This window comes from Podarcis melisellensis (genome assembly GCF_964234715.1).
Source record: "Podarcis melisellensis genome assembly, chromosome: 8".
Classification (NCBI taxonomy): Eukaryota; Metazoa; Chordata; class Lepidosauria; order Squamata; family Lacertidae; genus Podarcis; species Podarcis melisellensis.
In genome coordinates this window covers 13,116,868-13,133,396 of record NC_138540.1, presented here as the reverse complement: position 1 = coordinate 13,133,396, position 16,529 = coordinate 13,116,868, and the positions used below count along the sequence as shown (strand labels likewise).

The 16,529-nt window shown below is 48.4% G+C and overlaps 1 protein-coding gene across 3 annotated transcripts in view; it reads left to right on the top strand.

Annotated features, from left to right (window-relative positions):
* The window catches only part of DRAXIN (dorsal inhibitory axon guidance protein), a 36,893-nt gene extending 21,589 nt beyond the window's left edge, over nucleotides 1-15,304 (top strand). For all 3 annotated transcript variants that reach the window (XM_081923782.1, XM_081923781.1, XM_081923783.1), the window contains exons 3-6: nucleotides 10,810-11,109; nucleotides 12,061-12,144; nucleotides 13,322-13,411; nucleotides 14,850-15,304. In XM_081923782.1, the coding sequence (XP_081779908.1) occupies nucleotides 10,810-11,109; nucleotides 12,061-12,144; nucleotides 13,322-13,411; nucleotides 14,850-14,962 (587 nt within the window). In that variant the 3' untranslated portion in view covers nucleotides 14,963-15,304. The remainder of the gene's footprint in view (nucleotides 1-10,809; nucleotides 11,110-12,060; nucleotides 12,145-13,321; nucleotides 13,412-14,849) is intronic.
* Nucleotides 15,305-16,529: the final 1,225 nt, after the last annotated feature.

The window sequence follows — 16,529 nt, the reverse complement described above, 5'->3', positions numbered from 1 at the left end:
TTTGGAGAAAAGAGTTTTATTGCAAATCTGTGCACAGAGACAGCCAGCAGAATATAGTTTCTGAAATCTGACTGTCCAGCAATACGCATTTGCAAGCCTTCTTATACTTTGAGAGTATTTACCCACCTCCCAGACCTCCCCCAAACCTTCCCCAATCAGCTGGCAAGTTTTCAACTCATTCCCTTTTAGGGCATATCAATATTTGCTGGCTAAGGCTGCTAGCTAAGCACTTCCTCTGCTGGTTAAGCATTTTCTCTGCTCAGTAAGCACCCCCTCCCACCTCCTTGTACACGTGTCTTCTTTTGCTAGCTAAGCATTCCCTTGTATCTCTTCTTATCTTGCATTACTTAAAGCAGAAGCAAAGCAGGAAACATCTTGCTAGTGGTTTTTAGTTGACAGCAGTTTCTGGCTAGGCAGGAAACGACCTTCTGACCTGTAGCTAACATCAGCAGTTTCAGATAGCTGGTTAGACAGGAAACGGCCTCCTGACCTGTCTGATTTAGACTTTGCAAATAACTGCATTTTTGAGTTTGAGCTTGTGTAGCCATCCTAGCAGAGTGCTGGAATTTACTATGTGTAGATAATATTAATGATTAACCGTTCCCTTCTCCCTTCAATCCCTCCTCTTCTTCTGAACAACCTAATACTTAGGTTCGTTCTGGGGTATGGGCCTATACTCCCTCATCACAGCGATGACTGTGGGTCCTAGCTTCCGTGACAGGAGTCTTTGCATCATTTGCTGCAAGCATTGCAATAAGCAGGGGATACAGAGGCAAAGAAGCAAAAGGATTAATAGCGGTCCTGCTAATAATACTATAATATTCCTGAGCCAACTGCCATCAGGGAGCCAGGAATACATCCAACCCCATGCATCACTCCCTGTGGCTTTCAGCGGGTTTTCAGCTATCATTGTTTCCATGTGGTTGATGGTGGCTGAAATATTTGCTGACTGGTCTGAAATGTACATGCAGCAATGGGAATGAATTAAGGCACAAACTCCGCCCTTAGAGGCAAGGACTACATCCAAAGCGTAACGATTTTGAAGGACTACCTCCCTTATCTCTGACATTTCCTTATTAATTGCTTTTAAGGCCGAGATGGTGGAGTTAAACAAAGCCTCGGTCCAGTTTGCCAATCTATGCAGATCCTGGTAATTCATGGCTACACCCAAAGGGGGTAGAAGGGACCTAGAGATGGCTGTGCCGGTATACTGGTTAATAGGTGATTTCGCGTCCCTTTTGTTACGCAGACGGACTGTTGGGAGCTTATCCATCTTATACACCAGGGGTACGACTACTCCTAAAGTACAGGTTCCAGAAAAGGCAGAGGGGATTTCTTTGTAGGCTCTTGTGCCGCAGAGCAACCACAAATCAGACTGGAGCAGGCAGTTAGATCTGCTGCGCGCCGTCATCCAGGTAAACCAAGTATAAAAATCGACACACATAGCATCATAAATGGAAGTACCTTTTTGGAAGCAGGAAGATCCATTAATATACTCATAAGTCCAATTGCAATATGGATAGTGACCTAAAAAATTGCTGCTGTTATGATTGAAACGGAGACAACGAGGTGCCTGTTCCATGAGTGACAGAAACACTGGGGGTGAATAGGTGCGACCATCTGACATAAGATTACTAATTCTAAATGACTCATTTATTGGAATACTATGCAGTAGTATGCCAGGCTTCTTAAATTGAGGAGGGATATGCATACAAACCCAACATTCAGAAAGATTAAGCATAGAAGAGAAACGATCTATATCTCTAACATAGGTATTATTACTCCAAATCTGATGATAGGGCTCTGACCGGTCGGTTTTCCGTATATGTGAGTCATCTCCCAGACCCAACCCAAGTAGGGCGAGTACCAGAAGGGTCAAGGGGATGGGGGCTGGTTGTTCCCTCCCACAAAATCGGTGACGCTCATGCCAGCAAAAGAAAACACACATCCATATGACAAGAGCGGTTGAGATAACCCCTATCCACCAACCCCAATCCTTCCATGGTTCCTCCCACCAATATTCAGGGGGTGTGCTCATTGTTGAAGAGCTCACTGATATTTGTGCCTAACTACCTGTTGAGCCTCAAGGATGAGAGTCCACTGGTGAGCTGATGCTCCTACTACGTGGGTCAACTTTTCTGCTAACCCTGATGGGTGGATTGAACCACTTGTTTAGCAATTTCAATGCACACCTGGTTAAGGCTCCCACCCCTGCAATACTTGCATTAAGATAGGTTCCGTCCCATCTATCGCCTGCATTAAGAGTAGGACCTGGTCTATCAAATGAGGTTGGTACAGTGCTCTACCTCCCATATAACAGTTGACTACCCTCCCACAGCAGCAAGAGCGGTCTAGAACTCGATAGATTTCGACCGTCTCTGCAACTTCCCGTATGAGCACTATCCACGCGTGCTGGGCAGTGGTGTGGGAGAGGAGCCACAACGGGGCAGTGGGGTGTTTTAAAACGGCAATCTCATCAAATCCCAGTTTCCAATAGCCATAGAGCACACCATCTCTTACCACCGGCAAGACGAACCAGTCGTAGCAGAGGCCATCAGGCCAATAAATGCGGTATGGCTCAGTGAGGTCAGGGCTGTGGGACATAGAGCAGATAACAAAAAGAAAAGAGAAAGTCCCTACGGAAATATTAAATGTCCTGGTGAACTTCCTGGGTTAGTCCCGGCACGGAGTTGGGGACGCTGCCCGCGGGCGCCCCTCCCATCCAATTCTTCAGCTGTGCGTTGAGATATCAGCTTCCGGTGTGATATCAGCAGAGCGGTCGTCTGCCAGGCGTCTGGAGATGGTCAGCCGAAGGGAGTTCTCTGGATCTGGTGTTACTGTCCAATCTGAGATGGCTTTCTTCACTCGAGTATGGTGGACCCACGGGGTGATGCCGGCAACCTTCACAGCAGTAGGTGTAGAGAGTAGCACAGTATAGGGTCCCCTCCAGCAGGGCTGTAGGGGGGCTCGCTGCCAGTCTTTCACCCACACTTCGTCACCTGGCTCGAACTGATGGAACGGTTCAGTCAACACACATGGGGTGCGAGCCTGGGTCCACCTGTTGAGATAAGAGAAAACTTGGGAGAGTGACTGTACATAATTATTCAATTGCACATCTTGGCTAGCATATGGAGTCAACATTCTAACATATGGAACTGGTCTTCCAAACAGAATTTCAAAAGGTGACAGGTGGGTTCGCTTTGACGGGAGACTGCGGACCCTGAGTAATGCCAAGGGCAACATGGTCACCCAATTAGACCCGGTTTCCTGAGTCAGCTTGGACAGCTGATTCTTTAGAGTTCTGTTCATTCTCTCTACTTTTCCAGAACTCTGGGGTCTATAAGCAGTATGCAGCTTCCAGTTGATCTGGAGCGCTTTTGCCAGCCCCTGTAGGACTGCATGAACAAATGCTGGTCCATTATCAGATCCTATGGACCTTGGCAATCCATAGCGAGGGATGATTTCCCTAAGCAGGCACCTGGTTACTTCAAATGCCTTTTCAGTCTTTGTGGGCCATGCTTCGACCCATCCGGTGTAGGTGCACACTGCCACCAGCAGATAGTGGTGTAGTCCACAACGGGGTAATTCAGTAAAGTCCACGACAAGATCTTCCATAGGTGCCGTTCCACTGTGCTGAATCCCTGGGGGAGCCAGTGGTCCGGTTCTGGGATTATTCTTTTGACACAGCAGGCATTTCCTGGAGATCTGGGCTGCCAGTTGGTAGAGGTGGGCTATGTAGAAGCACTTTTCCAGCTGCTTGGTTGTAGCATCTGGTCCTATGTGGGTTGAATCATGGTATCTCTGAGTAACCTGCCGAGAAAGGGACTCTGGAATCCATATCCTGTCATCAGGGGTAAGGTACCATCCTTCTTTGGACAATGTCAGCTCCTGAGCATCTGCAGTGTCCCTTTCCTGCTTCGTATAAGCTGGCTTGTCAGTGGTGCTTAAAATCTCTTCTGGGACCAGGGCTCCAATAACCGAAGCGGGGGCCAGTTCCCGGGCTGCTTCTTTGGCCACTTTGTCTGCCAATCGATTTCCTCTGGCCACTTCCCCTGGTCCAGTCTTGTGGCCATAGCAATGGATAACTGCTACCGCTTCAGGCTCCCATACAGCATCCAGAAGGTTCAACAAAGCTTGTGGGTGGGCCACCTGGTTTCCTCTGGAGGTAAGCAAACCTCTCTCTTTCCATAAGGCTCCATGGGCGTGTAAGGTCAGGAATGCATACTTAGAATCAGTATAGATGTTTATCTTCTGTCCCTTTGCCAGGCTCAGGGCTCTGGTAAGCGCAGTTAGTTCTGCCAGCTGGGCCGATGTTCCAGGCGGGAGTGACTTTGCTTCGACCACCTGGTCGTCCAGGGCTACCACTGCATAGCCTGCTTTTCGCTGCCCAGCCTCGACAAAGCTGCTTCCATCCACAAACCATGAAAGCCAGTGGGGGTCTGCTTCGTCTTTGAGATCAGGCCTGCTGGAATATACTTCGTCCATTACTTCAATGCAGTCGTGCGTCTTCTCCTCACCTTCTCCTACCGGCAACAGGGTAGCTGGGTTGAGGGCGGTGGTGACCTGGAACTTCAAACGTGGGTGCAACAATAACATCTGGCACTTTCTCATTTTTGCTTGGGAGAGGAAATAGGTGCCCTTCATGTCAAGCAGAGCTGGGACTGCATGCGGGGTCACACAAACAGTGTCTTGGCCAAAAGTAAATTTGTCTGCTTTGTTCAATAGGGTGGCTACTGCCACAACTGCTCTCATGCACGGTGGTAAGCCTTGTTCTGTAGGCGTCAGGCGCTCAGATAGGTATGCCACGGGCTGCTGCCAGCTTCCCAATTTTTGACATAGCACTCCCTTTGCTGTTCCCTGGTCTTCATCCACAAACAGGGAGAAAGGCTTTTCAGGATTTGGGATGCCCAGCGCTGGTGCTTGCTGCAATGCCCTTTTCAGATCCTTGAAGGCCTGTTGTTGCTCTTCTTTCCACACAAAGGGGTCCTTTTCAGTTCCTCTGGTTGATTCATGCAGAGGCTTGGCAATTGTGCTGTAGTTTGGTATCCATATTCTACAGAATCCTGCCGAGCCCAAAAAACCACGAAGTTCCCTGCGATTCTTTGGCTCTGGAATCTGGATGATGGCTTGCTTCCTTTCTTCCCTTAGGGTCCGTCGCTGATGGGATATATCAAATCCAAGGTATTTTACGATGGGTTGGCATATTTGGGCCTTTTTCTTAGATACTCGGTATCCTGCTTCAGCCAGATGATTTAACAAGTCCTTGGTGGCTTCCATACACGTGTCCTCGTCTGAACAGGCCAAAAGAAGGTCATCTGCGTACTGCAACAGAATCCTGTGTGGGCTGGTGGGGAAGCTAGACAGGTCCGAGGCCAATGCAACCCCAAAAAGGGTTGGAGAATTCTTGAAGCCTTGTGGAAGCCTTGTCCACGTGTATTGCACCCTGGTGCCTGTTCCTGGATCTGTCCATTGAAATGCAAACAGGGGTTGGCTTTCTTCTGCCAAACGGCAACAAAAGAATGCATCCTTCAAGTCCAGTACTGTGAAATAACATGCGGTGGGAGGGATTAGACTCAACAGCGTGTAAGGATTGGGCACATTGGGGTGGAGGGTTTCCACGGCTTGGTTAACTAATCTAAGGTCTTGGACCGGGCGATACGAGTTATCTTCCTTCTTCACCGGCAAGAGTGGGGTGTTCCACTGAGATTGACACTGCCTCAGGATGCCATGGCGAAGTAACCGTTCCAAATGTACCCATACTCCTTCTGCAGCTCGCCGGGGGATAGGGTACTGGTTCACAGCCACAGGGTTGGCGAACGGTTTGGGCTTGACTATTATAGGTGGGATGTTCTTTGCCATTCCGGGCGGGTTGCCTTCTGCCCATACACCAGGGTTAACCTTTTGCAGGAGGTCTTCTGGAATAATCCCCTCCTCTTCTTTTACCATCATTAAGCGCCAATGTTCCCTCAAGGGTACCTCTAAGGAGAACTCCCCTGCCGGCCCTGTGGTCATTGCCACTTCCCCTGTTGGTTGGAAGGAGATCTGGGCTTGCAATTTTGATAGCAGGTCTCGGCCCAATAATGGGATAGGGCACTCTGGTATATACAAAAACTTGTGTTGGACCACTTGGCCACCCAGGCGACAGACAACAGATTGCAGGAATGGGGCTCTTTGTGATTTGCCTGTAGCTCCTATTATGTTAATTGTTTGCTTGGTGGGCTTGGACACTGGTACTGGCAAAACAGAGTGGGCGGCTCCTGTGTCAACCATGAAGGGGATGGTTCGGTTCCCTGTTTGTATTTTGACCATGGGCTCACGGGAACCTAAATCAGCTGGGCCCGGTCTGTCCTAATATTCTTCCTCTTCTCTCAGGCTCATTGCGCCGGGTTGTCTTTGGGCTGGAGGGTGCCAGGGAGGCCCTTGTCCACGTCCTCTACCCCTGCCTGCATTTGCCGATGTCCAGGGTCTCAGTCCCTGTCCAGGTCCCTCGGGGATTGGGCCTGGGATTCGCTCTCCTCTTCCCCTTCCACCTGAGTGAGCCTGTGGGCATTCTCTTTTCCAGTGCCCTTCCTGCCGGCAGATGGCGCACTGGTTCCTTCCCAGACGGCCTTGCCCTCCTCCCCGGGCACTTCCTCTTCCCTGAGGGGTGGGTGCGGTAGCCTGTAGCGCCATCAACTTCTTTGCTTGATACTTCTCCTTTTTCTTCTGCGCCTCTTCCTCCCTCTGATTATAGGTGGTTTGAGCCAGTTCTAACATCCACTCTAGGGTGTGGCCCATGAACCCCTCGTTTTTTTGAATCTTTCGACGGACATCGGCTGCCGCTTGCGCTACAAAGGCAGCTTTTAAGATAGGGGCGTTGGCAGCCTCATCTGGGTCCACAGGAGTATACTGGCGGTAAGCTTCCTTCAGGCGTTCTAAATATGCTCCTGGGGCCTCTTCATTTCCCTGCACTACCTCTCTAACCTTTACAAAGTTGGTGGGTTTCCTGGCTGCCCTTCTCATTCCATTTAATACATTCTGGCGGTAGGTAGTGAGGATGTTCTGGCCACCAGTAGTTTGATAATCCCAATTCGGGGTGTTTTCAGGGTACCCTGCTGCAATAGCTGGATCCTGCACTCCCTGCGCTCTCATGTGTGCTCGGGCTTCAGCATGGATGCGCCTAGTCTCTTCTGTGGTTAGCAGCGCATCCATTAAATACTGCACATCATCAAAGGTGGGATTATAAGTTTTAAAAATCCCTTCAAACAGCTTTATGATTTTCGCTGGGTTTTCCTCAAATGAAGGATTTTGATTTCTCCAATTACAGACATCTGCACTCGAAAAGGGTATATGCTGGACCGTGTAGGTCCGTTCTGCTGCTGCCCCATTAGCTCCTGGAGGTCCCGGTGGGTCATAAACCCTTCGGAGGGGTAGTACTCCGGCTGCCTGATCCCTCCTGGTTTTCTCATACTGTCTATGAGACATAACTTTCTTCGCTGCCTGTCCCCACTTACGTTGCCATCTCTTTCTCTTGTCAGGGGTGCAGCATTCTGCTGCCTCAACTAACAAGGGACTCACATCCAATTTTTCCGCATAGGGGCTTACGTATGCCGTAATGCGTTCCTCCTGTTCCGTGGTCCACCTCATATTCTTCTCAGTCCATCTTATCAACTCCTCTATAAATTCCTCATCATCTTCTTCCTCCTTCTTTTCCTCTAACTCATCATTCATTAACAAGTTGCTGTCCCTTTTTTCTAGACTTGGTGCAGGGCTTGCTTGGGCCTGGGGACCGGCTCCTCCCGGTGCCTGGAGACCTGGGCCTGGGGGATTTGCCAGAGGGGCAGTTGGTGGAGCATAGGGTGGCGGTGGTTTGATGACTTCCCCCTCCTCATCTTCTGGGTCTGGTATCACTGGGGGCTTTTCTGACTTCCCTGCCGGTCGAACTGCACAAACTGTACTTTGTGGGGCGTCGCCTTGGCAGGCTTTCAACCATGGTGGGTTCTTTTCTACATTGGTTTTCCAAGTAGAAATGTAAGGGATTTGGTCGGGGTGGGCATTCAATATGTTCTGATATAATGGACTGATTAGTTGCAAATCAAAGCTTCCTCCTGACGGCCAATTAGTTTGTGCGGGCCAGTCAACTTCACACAATGTCCTCATTCTCTGTCTTCTTAATTTAATTCCCCAGTCATAACTTTTTGTGGCGGCTTTCCAATTGTTTAAAAAGCATTCCAGGGGACTACATTGGCTTGCCCCAGACCCCATTTTTTTTTTTTTTTTTTCCTTCAGATACTCCTCTCCTAACTGGGTTATAAATTCTTTCACACACCAAATAATACAGATTGTGGCCTGCACGAGGTCGCCCTGGCAGAAAACGCACAACCCTGCAATCGCTCGACCAAGGGGCACTAATACCCCGGCCCACACTCGACAATTCAATCACCGGAGTATCTGACATGCAACACACACAACATACAAATCACATCAATATAATTTCCCCTCCTTCCTCTGTTCCAAATTTATGCTGGTGGCATTCTCCTGCACAACCAGTCCCCTTATTCCTGGTGGCTGGCACTGTACTGCACAACCAATCCCCTTGTTCCTGGCTGGCACTGTACTGCCACAGCCAGGTGAGGCTGATCAGGCCTCGCCCTTTCCCTTGGGCTTACCTTTTTTCGCTGCAGACCCCTTCTGGCCAGTTCTCTTTTCTCCCTCGACCTGTGTCTCCACTCCGGAGCGGTGTGGCTGGTTCCCCCCACGAATTGGCAGGGTGCGCGCTTGGAGCCTGCAAAACGCCGATCCGAGCTGTTCACCGAGGTCGAGCCTGGCCCTCCCCGGCCCTCTGGGGTGGGGCAAAGATTCCCGGCCAACGCACCAAGCTGTAGGCTTAGGCCCTTTACTTTGCCAGAGAATTGCTTACCCGCGTCCCCAGGACCGAGAAGAGAATAAAAAAATTCCAGGAAAGTTTCTTCTTTGGAGAAAAGAGTTTTATTGCAAATCTGTGCACAGAGACAGCCAGCAGAATATAGTTTCTGAAATCTGACTGTCCAGCAATACGCATTTGCAAGCCTTCTTATACTTTGAGAGTATTTACCCACCTCCCAGACCTCCCCCAAACCTTCCCCAATCAGCTGGCAAGTTTTCAACTCATTCCCTTTTAGGGCATATCAATATTTGCTGGCTAAGGCTGCTAGCTAAGCACTTCCTCTGCTGGTTAAGCATTTTCTCTGCTCAGTAAGCACCCCCTCCCACCTCCTTGTACACGTGTCTTCTTTTGCTAGCTAAGCATTCCCTTGTATCTCTTCTTATCTTGCATTACTTAAAGCAGAAGCAAAGCAGGAAACATCTTGCTAGTGGTTTTTAGTTGACAGCAGTTTCTGGCTAGGCAGGAAACGACCTTCTGACCTGTAGCTAACATCAGCAGTTTCAGATAGCTGGTTAGACAGGAAACGGCCTCCTGACCTGTCTGATTTAGACTTTGCAAATAACTGCATTTTTGAGTTTGAGCTTGTGTAGCCATCCTAGCAGAGTGCTGGAATTTACTATGTGTAGATAATATTAATGATTAACCGTTCCCTTCTCCCTTCAGGACCAATCAGACTGCTGCATTCTGGATCCTATTGTTCTAGGACCAATCAGACTGCTGCACTCTGGATCCTATTGTTCTAGGACCAATCAGACTGCTGCATTCTGAATCCTATTGTTCTAGGACCAATCAGACTGCTGCATTTTGGATCCTATTCAACTCAGTACATAACACTCCTCCTCCCTGCATTTGTCTAATCCTCTTTTATGATTTGCTGGCAAAGCTCTTTCTGATCTGAAACAGGCAGCCTATAGGGCACATGTTTTACAGAGTGCCTTTTCCTTCATGTTATTATTATTCTTATTATTATTGCTTTCAAAATTAGTTTATGAAAGAGTTTACAATATAAAGAGGTGGGGAAAACAGCAAGGAACATCCTTGTAATATTAAGGAATATAGTAGACTAGATAAACAAAAATGAAATTATCAAGAATAAACACATACCAAAAAAGGAACGAAAAGAACTCACAAGACGAGAACTGCCATTGGACAGAATGATTTTCTTTATTTTTTGCTAATTTTCTTAATTACAATTTTTGGGACCCCGAAAATGGTTAGCATGATAAATTATCTCCCATTATTTTTCATTCCTTTTTTAAAAAAGAAGCTCATTCTTGTTCAAAACCTTTAAAACGTTTTTATTCTTGGTTTACCCATAAAATTAAAGAGATCTTGTTCAGTGTTGCAAAATCCTCCCTTTTGATTTGCCATATTTAATATTCTATATTATTTTAATGAATGTTGAATGTTATTTTATTTGCATGGCGTATATTGTATTATGCATATTGTCTGATTTATGATGTTAGCTGCTCTGAGCCTGGCTATGGCCGGGGAGGGCGAGATACAAATAAATTATTATTATTATTATTATTATTATTATTATTATTATTATTATTATTATTTTAAAGCCATCCAAGCTGATGGCCATTGCTGCCTCCTGCAGGAGGGGGTTCCACAGTTTAACAGGAAACGTATTCCCCCCCACCCTATCCTGAACCTTCCAACATTCAACTTCAACGTAGGAAGGGCGTTATTATTTTCTCTCATTATGACGTTATGTATTTTTGTGCTTTTATATTGTAAACTGCCCCGTGATGCTTGGATGAAGGGTGGAATAGACATTTATCAAATAATAAAAAGAATAACGGGACGTCTACGGGTTCTTGAGCTACGAGAGAGGGAGAAGAACCTTTTCTCTGTCCGATTGTTTTTTGCTCTGATTTCGCACTCGCAACCTCCTGCAGGAAAAGCTTCTGACCCGGGTCCAAGCGCCCTGTACAAGAAACCCGAAAGCTTTGAGGAACAGCTTCAGACACTTCATGGCGGGGAAGGGTCTTCGGCCGGCTTGCCTCCCACCTCCTTCCTGGGCCCCACAGTAAAGACATCCACCGAGGAGCCCCCGGCCCTCCACGCAACGTCCGCCCGGCCTCGGGTGCGAGTCAGGCAGGAAGGCGACGTTATGCCCACCCTGGACATGACGCTCTTTGACTGGACTGACTACGAAGATCTCCGGCCGGATATGTGGCCTTCGATCCGGAAGAAAGGTGTGTCCTGTTTTATCATCTCCTTTTTGCGGGGTCGGTGGGGGTGTAGTTCAGAAGGTCCCGATCCCTAAGGGACTCCAGGTTATTTATTTCACAAAACTTTTATGCCGCTTGATTGCTTAAAAAAACACACACACACCAAAAACACCATCGAAGCAGTTTACGGAAAGAATAAAATGATAAACACCCATATGGTGGTATACCTTGGTTCTCAAACTTAATCCGTTCCGGAAGTCCGTTCCAAAACCAAGGGGTGCTTTCCCATAGAAAGTAATGCAAAACCGATTCATCTTTTTCAGTCTTTTAAAAACAACCCCTAAAACAGCAGTTTTAACATGAATTTTACTATCTAATGAGACCATTGATCCATTAAATGAAAGCCATAATCAATGTAGGTAAAGGTAAAGGGACCCCTGACCGTTAGGTCCAGTCGTGACCGACTCTGGGGTTGCGGCGCTCATCTCGCTTTATTGGCCGAGGGAGCCGGTGTACAGCTTCCGGGTCATGTGGCCAGCATGACTAAGCCGCTTCTGGCAAACCAGAGCAGCGCACGGAAACGCCTTTTGCCTTCCCGCCGGAGCAGTTAAACCACAGAGCCTAGGACTTGCAGATCAGAAGGTCGGCGGTTCGAATCCCCGCGACGGGATGAGCTCCCGTTGCTCGGTCCCTGCTCCTGCCAACCTAGCAGTTCGAAAGCACATCAAAGTGCAAGTAGATAAATAGGTACCACTCCGGCGGGAAGGTAAACAGCGTTTCTGTGTGCTGCTCTGGTTTGCCAGAAGCGGTTTAGTCATGACCCACACGACCCAGGAGCTGTACGCCGGCTCCCTCGGCCAGTAATCGAGATGAGTGCCGCAACCCCAGAGTTGGTCACGACTGGACCTAATGGTCAGGGGTCCCTTTACCTTTACCCCTCCGTTTCTCATCCTTTCTCGCTTTCTCCCCCGCTAGACAAACAGCGTGGTAAGAACGGGGGCAACGAAACCACCCCCGCCGAGGGAGAGTCCTGCGACCATCACCTCGACTGCCTCCCAGGTGAGCAGCAGCTTTCATGAGGACTAGCGCCGGTGGAGGCAAGCAGAATTGTATGTGAGGAGAGCAAGCCCCCCCCCCGGCCCTCATCAACCAATCCAGAGGAGCGAAGATATTCACACCACAGCTCATTTGAAGCACATGACTCCCCCAAAGCACCCTGGGAACCGTAGTTTACCCCTCATAGAGGTTCCCAGCACTCTTAAAAAATTACTCAGTACTCAGGAGAATGTATCGTTGTGGACGATCCCAATCTTCAGGCATTGAGTGGGTTCCTGGTTGACGGAGACTGTGGTGTCTTTAGATATATGGTTTTATTTACACCTGAGCGTGGGATGGAAGAGCTAATGGCATTAACAAGCCCAAAAGTTTCTTGCTTCCCCGTTAGGTTTCCAGGGAAGCACCCCAAGTCCGGCATGGAGCAAGACATATCTCTGTGTCTCCAGCTTCCAGCACCGGCCAAAAAAACTCTCACACAAATCACAGTTCCCCTTGGCCTGTTGTTCTCCATCTTAGGATACAGTGGCTTCCATCCAGGTGAGGTAGGAAAAGGCCCAGCTATTTGTCTCCATGGCAACGGAGCCCACTCTTTTGAGATGCAAGTGGTGGGTACTTAGCTGAGCTGCTAAAGCTATTCATTATCTTGACCGGACCTGGACCAATTCTCCTGTAGATTGTAGTCTCCCATACACAGGATCACAAATTCAATAATAATAATAATAATGATAATAATAATTTATTTATATTCCGCCCTCCCCAGCTGAAGCCGGGCTCAGAGCAGCTAACAGCAATAAAAGTAACACAGCATTCTAAAATTGATATTCTAAAATCAATTCAAAATCAAATGGCAACCATTGGGCTAGAGTTCTGTGAGGATTGCCAAAGGAGGGGGTCAGACTGTGCCCTGGCCAAATGCCTGGTGGAACAGCTCTGTCTTGCAGGCCCTGCGGAAAGATGTCAAGTCCCGCAGGGCCCTAGTCTCTTGCGACAGAACGCTCCACCAGATCGGGGCCACAGCTGAAAAAGCCCTGGCTCTGTTTGAGGCCAGAGATCCCTTTGGCAGGGATCCTCAGAGGTCATCCAGACTGACCCCCCCAAAACCCCATAACACTGTGGTTCGTACGCAGCTAGAGAAGAGAGTTTGGATGCTTCTTAACTTCTTCCCTCCTTGCATTGGCAGGATGTTGCTGTGATCTACGGGAGCACCTTTGCAAACCCCACAACCGCGGCCTTAACAACAAATGCTACGATGACTGTATGTGCACAGAAGGTGAGGGCTGACGCTTGCCTGGTGGGAGAGGGTTGAAGCTGTCCCCCTCCCCAGCGACACAGCACTGGGGAGCGCCAGGAAACCAGGGATTATGTTCATGTGTGATGGGGGTGTAAATATGTACAATTTTTCTGGCATAGGGTGTTTAAGGAGATAAAAGAAATCACTGGGTTCTAGAGCAGGCATAGGCAAACTTGGCCCTCCAGATCTTTTTTAGGACTACGACTCCCATCATCCCTAGCTAACAGGACCAGTGGTCAGGGATGATGGGACTTGTAGTCCCAAAACATCTAGAGGGCCGAGTTTGCCTATGCCTGGTCTAGAGGTAGCATTATTATCAATTTACGATGGCGTGGAAGGTTCGCAGGCTATGAAGGACTTGCTCACAAATTTATTGATAGCTAGGAAGTGGAAGGGGCAAGCAGAATGTAAAATGGAAGGATGGTATAAAGAGGTGTGTGGGATATAGCTATGGATGATAAATTAACATATGCCATTAAGGAAAGACAGGGAGTATGCAGGAGAAATGATTTCGAGGAGATGTGGAAGGTGTTTGTTGAATTCGTACTGTTAAAACGGAAAGGGGTCAAACCATCGCAAGAGGTGTTGAAATTTTGGGAGGTTGGGTAATTACAATGGAATGGTCTCAGTGGTGGGGCGCACATTTTTATTCCTATTTATTTATGATTAATACTATTGTTCTGCCCGGACACTGAGGTCCAGCGCCGAGGGCCTTCACGCGATTCCCTCGCTGCAAAAAGCCAAGTTACAGGGAACCAGGCAGAGGGCCTTCTCGGTAGTGGCACCCGCCCTGCGGAACGCCCTCCCATCAGATGTCAAAGAGAAAAATAACTACCAAACTTTTAGAAGACATCTGAAGGCAGCCCTGTTTAGGGAAGCTTTTAATGTTTAATAGGTTATTGTATTTTAGTGTTTTGTTGGAAGCCACCCAGAGTGACTGGGGAGGCCCAGCCAGATGGGCGGGGTATAAATAATAAATTATTGTTTATTATTATAATTATTTGTCAAAATAAAATAATAACAAGAAGAGGGGAAAGCACTGGGGAGCAAGCCTCTCCTATGGGGTGCTCAGATGAGTGAGGAGTTACCATCAGGCACCGAAAACAAGCCAGCCCAGCCCAGCCACAGAGGCACCTGCTTAGGTGTGTCAGCCTCACTTTCAGACTGGCCAACCTTGCAGGGTGGTTGTGAGGATAAAATATGTGTAGAGGGGAGGGAACGATGCTTTTGATTTATTGACTGGAAATTAGATATCCAGTTAGACCTTTTAAATATTCAATATCAGGGGTAAAAATCTGTTTTTTGTTTTCCTCGGGAGAAAGTTGATTTCTCCTTGGGGTGAGGGAACGTTGAATTTTCCTCATCACAAATCTGCCGTTCTCCTCACTCAAGGCCTCCCCCTTCTCTCCCAATTTAGGCCTACGCTGCTACGCCAAATTTCACCGCAACCGCAGGGTGACCCGGCGAAAAGGCCGCTGCGTGGAGCCGGAGTCCGCTGATGGAGATCAAGGATCCTTTATTAATGTCTAGAAGGGTACCAGGGTGCTTTCTCCGGGCCCGGAAGCAGGAGGAATTAATTTATAACTAGTGTCACCCGGGAGGGACATGGACCAAATGACTCAGACGCTGTAGGCTAAGCTGGGATTGAGACAAGTGCATAACAGGGGAAGATTTTCAAAATTCAGTTCCAGGGGGCCGGGGCACACGGCCCTTCCAACTCTTCGATTCTATGCTGCTATGAAATCTGGAGGCACAATTTTACATCTCCCCAAAGGATTTAGCAGATTTGGTCTGCTAAAATTAAGAATTAAACACTCTCAAGAGCATAGCTGTCAACTTACTGATTTGAAAATAAAGGACCAGCAGCCTCGAGCGGCCAAAATAAGGGATTTTAGTCAACCAACTGAAATACGAAGTTAAAAGGGACCAGATAATTTTGGAGAGCAGCGCTGGTTTTTAGCCCTTCGTTTCCAGAGGTTGATGCTCAAGACACCAGCTGATGAAACACTGCAATTAAATAACTACAAGCAGCAACCACTTTTCACGCAAAACGAAGTCCAAGCTATGAAGATGCTGCTGCAGTTCTGTATCTTTTCTCTCGTGCTCCATCTGCAGCTCTCAGTTCCATCAGGCGGGGCGGGAGGAAGGGGGGGAGAATAGCGCCCGAAGTAAACCCGCAGATCAGACTATCCATGCTAGTCTACCACTACAAATCTATGGGAGAAACGCTTGCAGTCCTTCCTCCGCTTTCCCCCTCTATGCTGAACCCTTGGAACACCAGCCCGCGCCTCCTCCTCCTCCTCCTCCTCCTCCTCCTCTCTCTCAACTGCTTTCTCTATGGTTGTCCTCTCTCTCCTCTCAAGGCTCCTCAGCAATTCATAGGCTGTACCAGGCTGCCCATCTCATCCGGGTCCTTCGGTGGCACAGCCACAGCACAGCCTAGCGGGAGCAGGGAGGCCGGCAGGGAGGGAGGGAGAGGAGCTGCTTCCTTTGAAACCTGGGAAATTTAAGGGACATCATCAATAAGGGACAGCAGTGGGACATGGCGCTGGGATAAGGGACTTTCCCACCAAATAAGGGACAGTTGACAGCTATGCCCAAGAGGAGCTTGCTGGAGTATGCCTGTTGCTGCTCTTTCTGAGTCGCTGTTCCTGGAGGAGAGTCCCCTGTTTATTGGAGGCAGACTCCTCTGGGAGTGTCTGTATCGGGAGCGATTGAATACTATAAGCACACACACCTACACACTCAGTGAGCCATGGGGCAGAACGATAAACTTTTGTTGGAAGCTAGAGCAAGGAATCAGCAAGAGTTGCACCCATGTCACGTCAACTGGGAAGTCTGGAGTGAGGAGTAAATCCTGCAGCCTGAGCTATCTGCTGCAGGTCTGCTGCACTGAGACTTTGGCTTGTATACAGTTGGGCATACCGATTGGGGTGTATGTACCAAAACAAAGAGACACCTCATATACATGTGCAGGGACCCAATCCAAGCCAGGCACTGTTCCAAATCCAGAAGGAAACAGACATCACTCAAACGATGCACCACGAGAATCCGAATTTCACACCCTGTGCGTTTGATCAAGCCAATTCCTAGTACT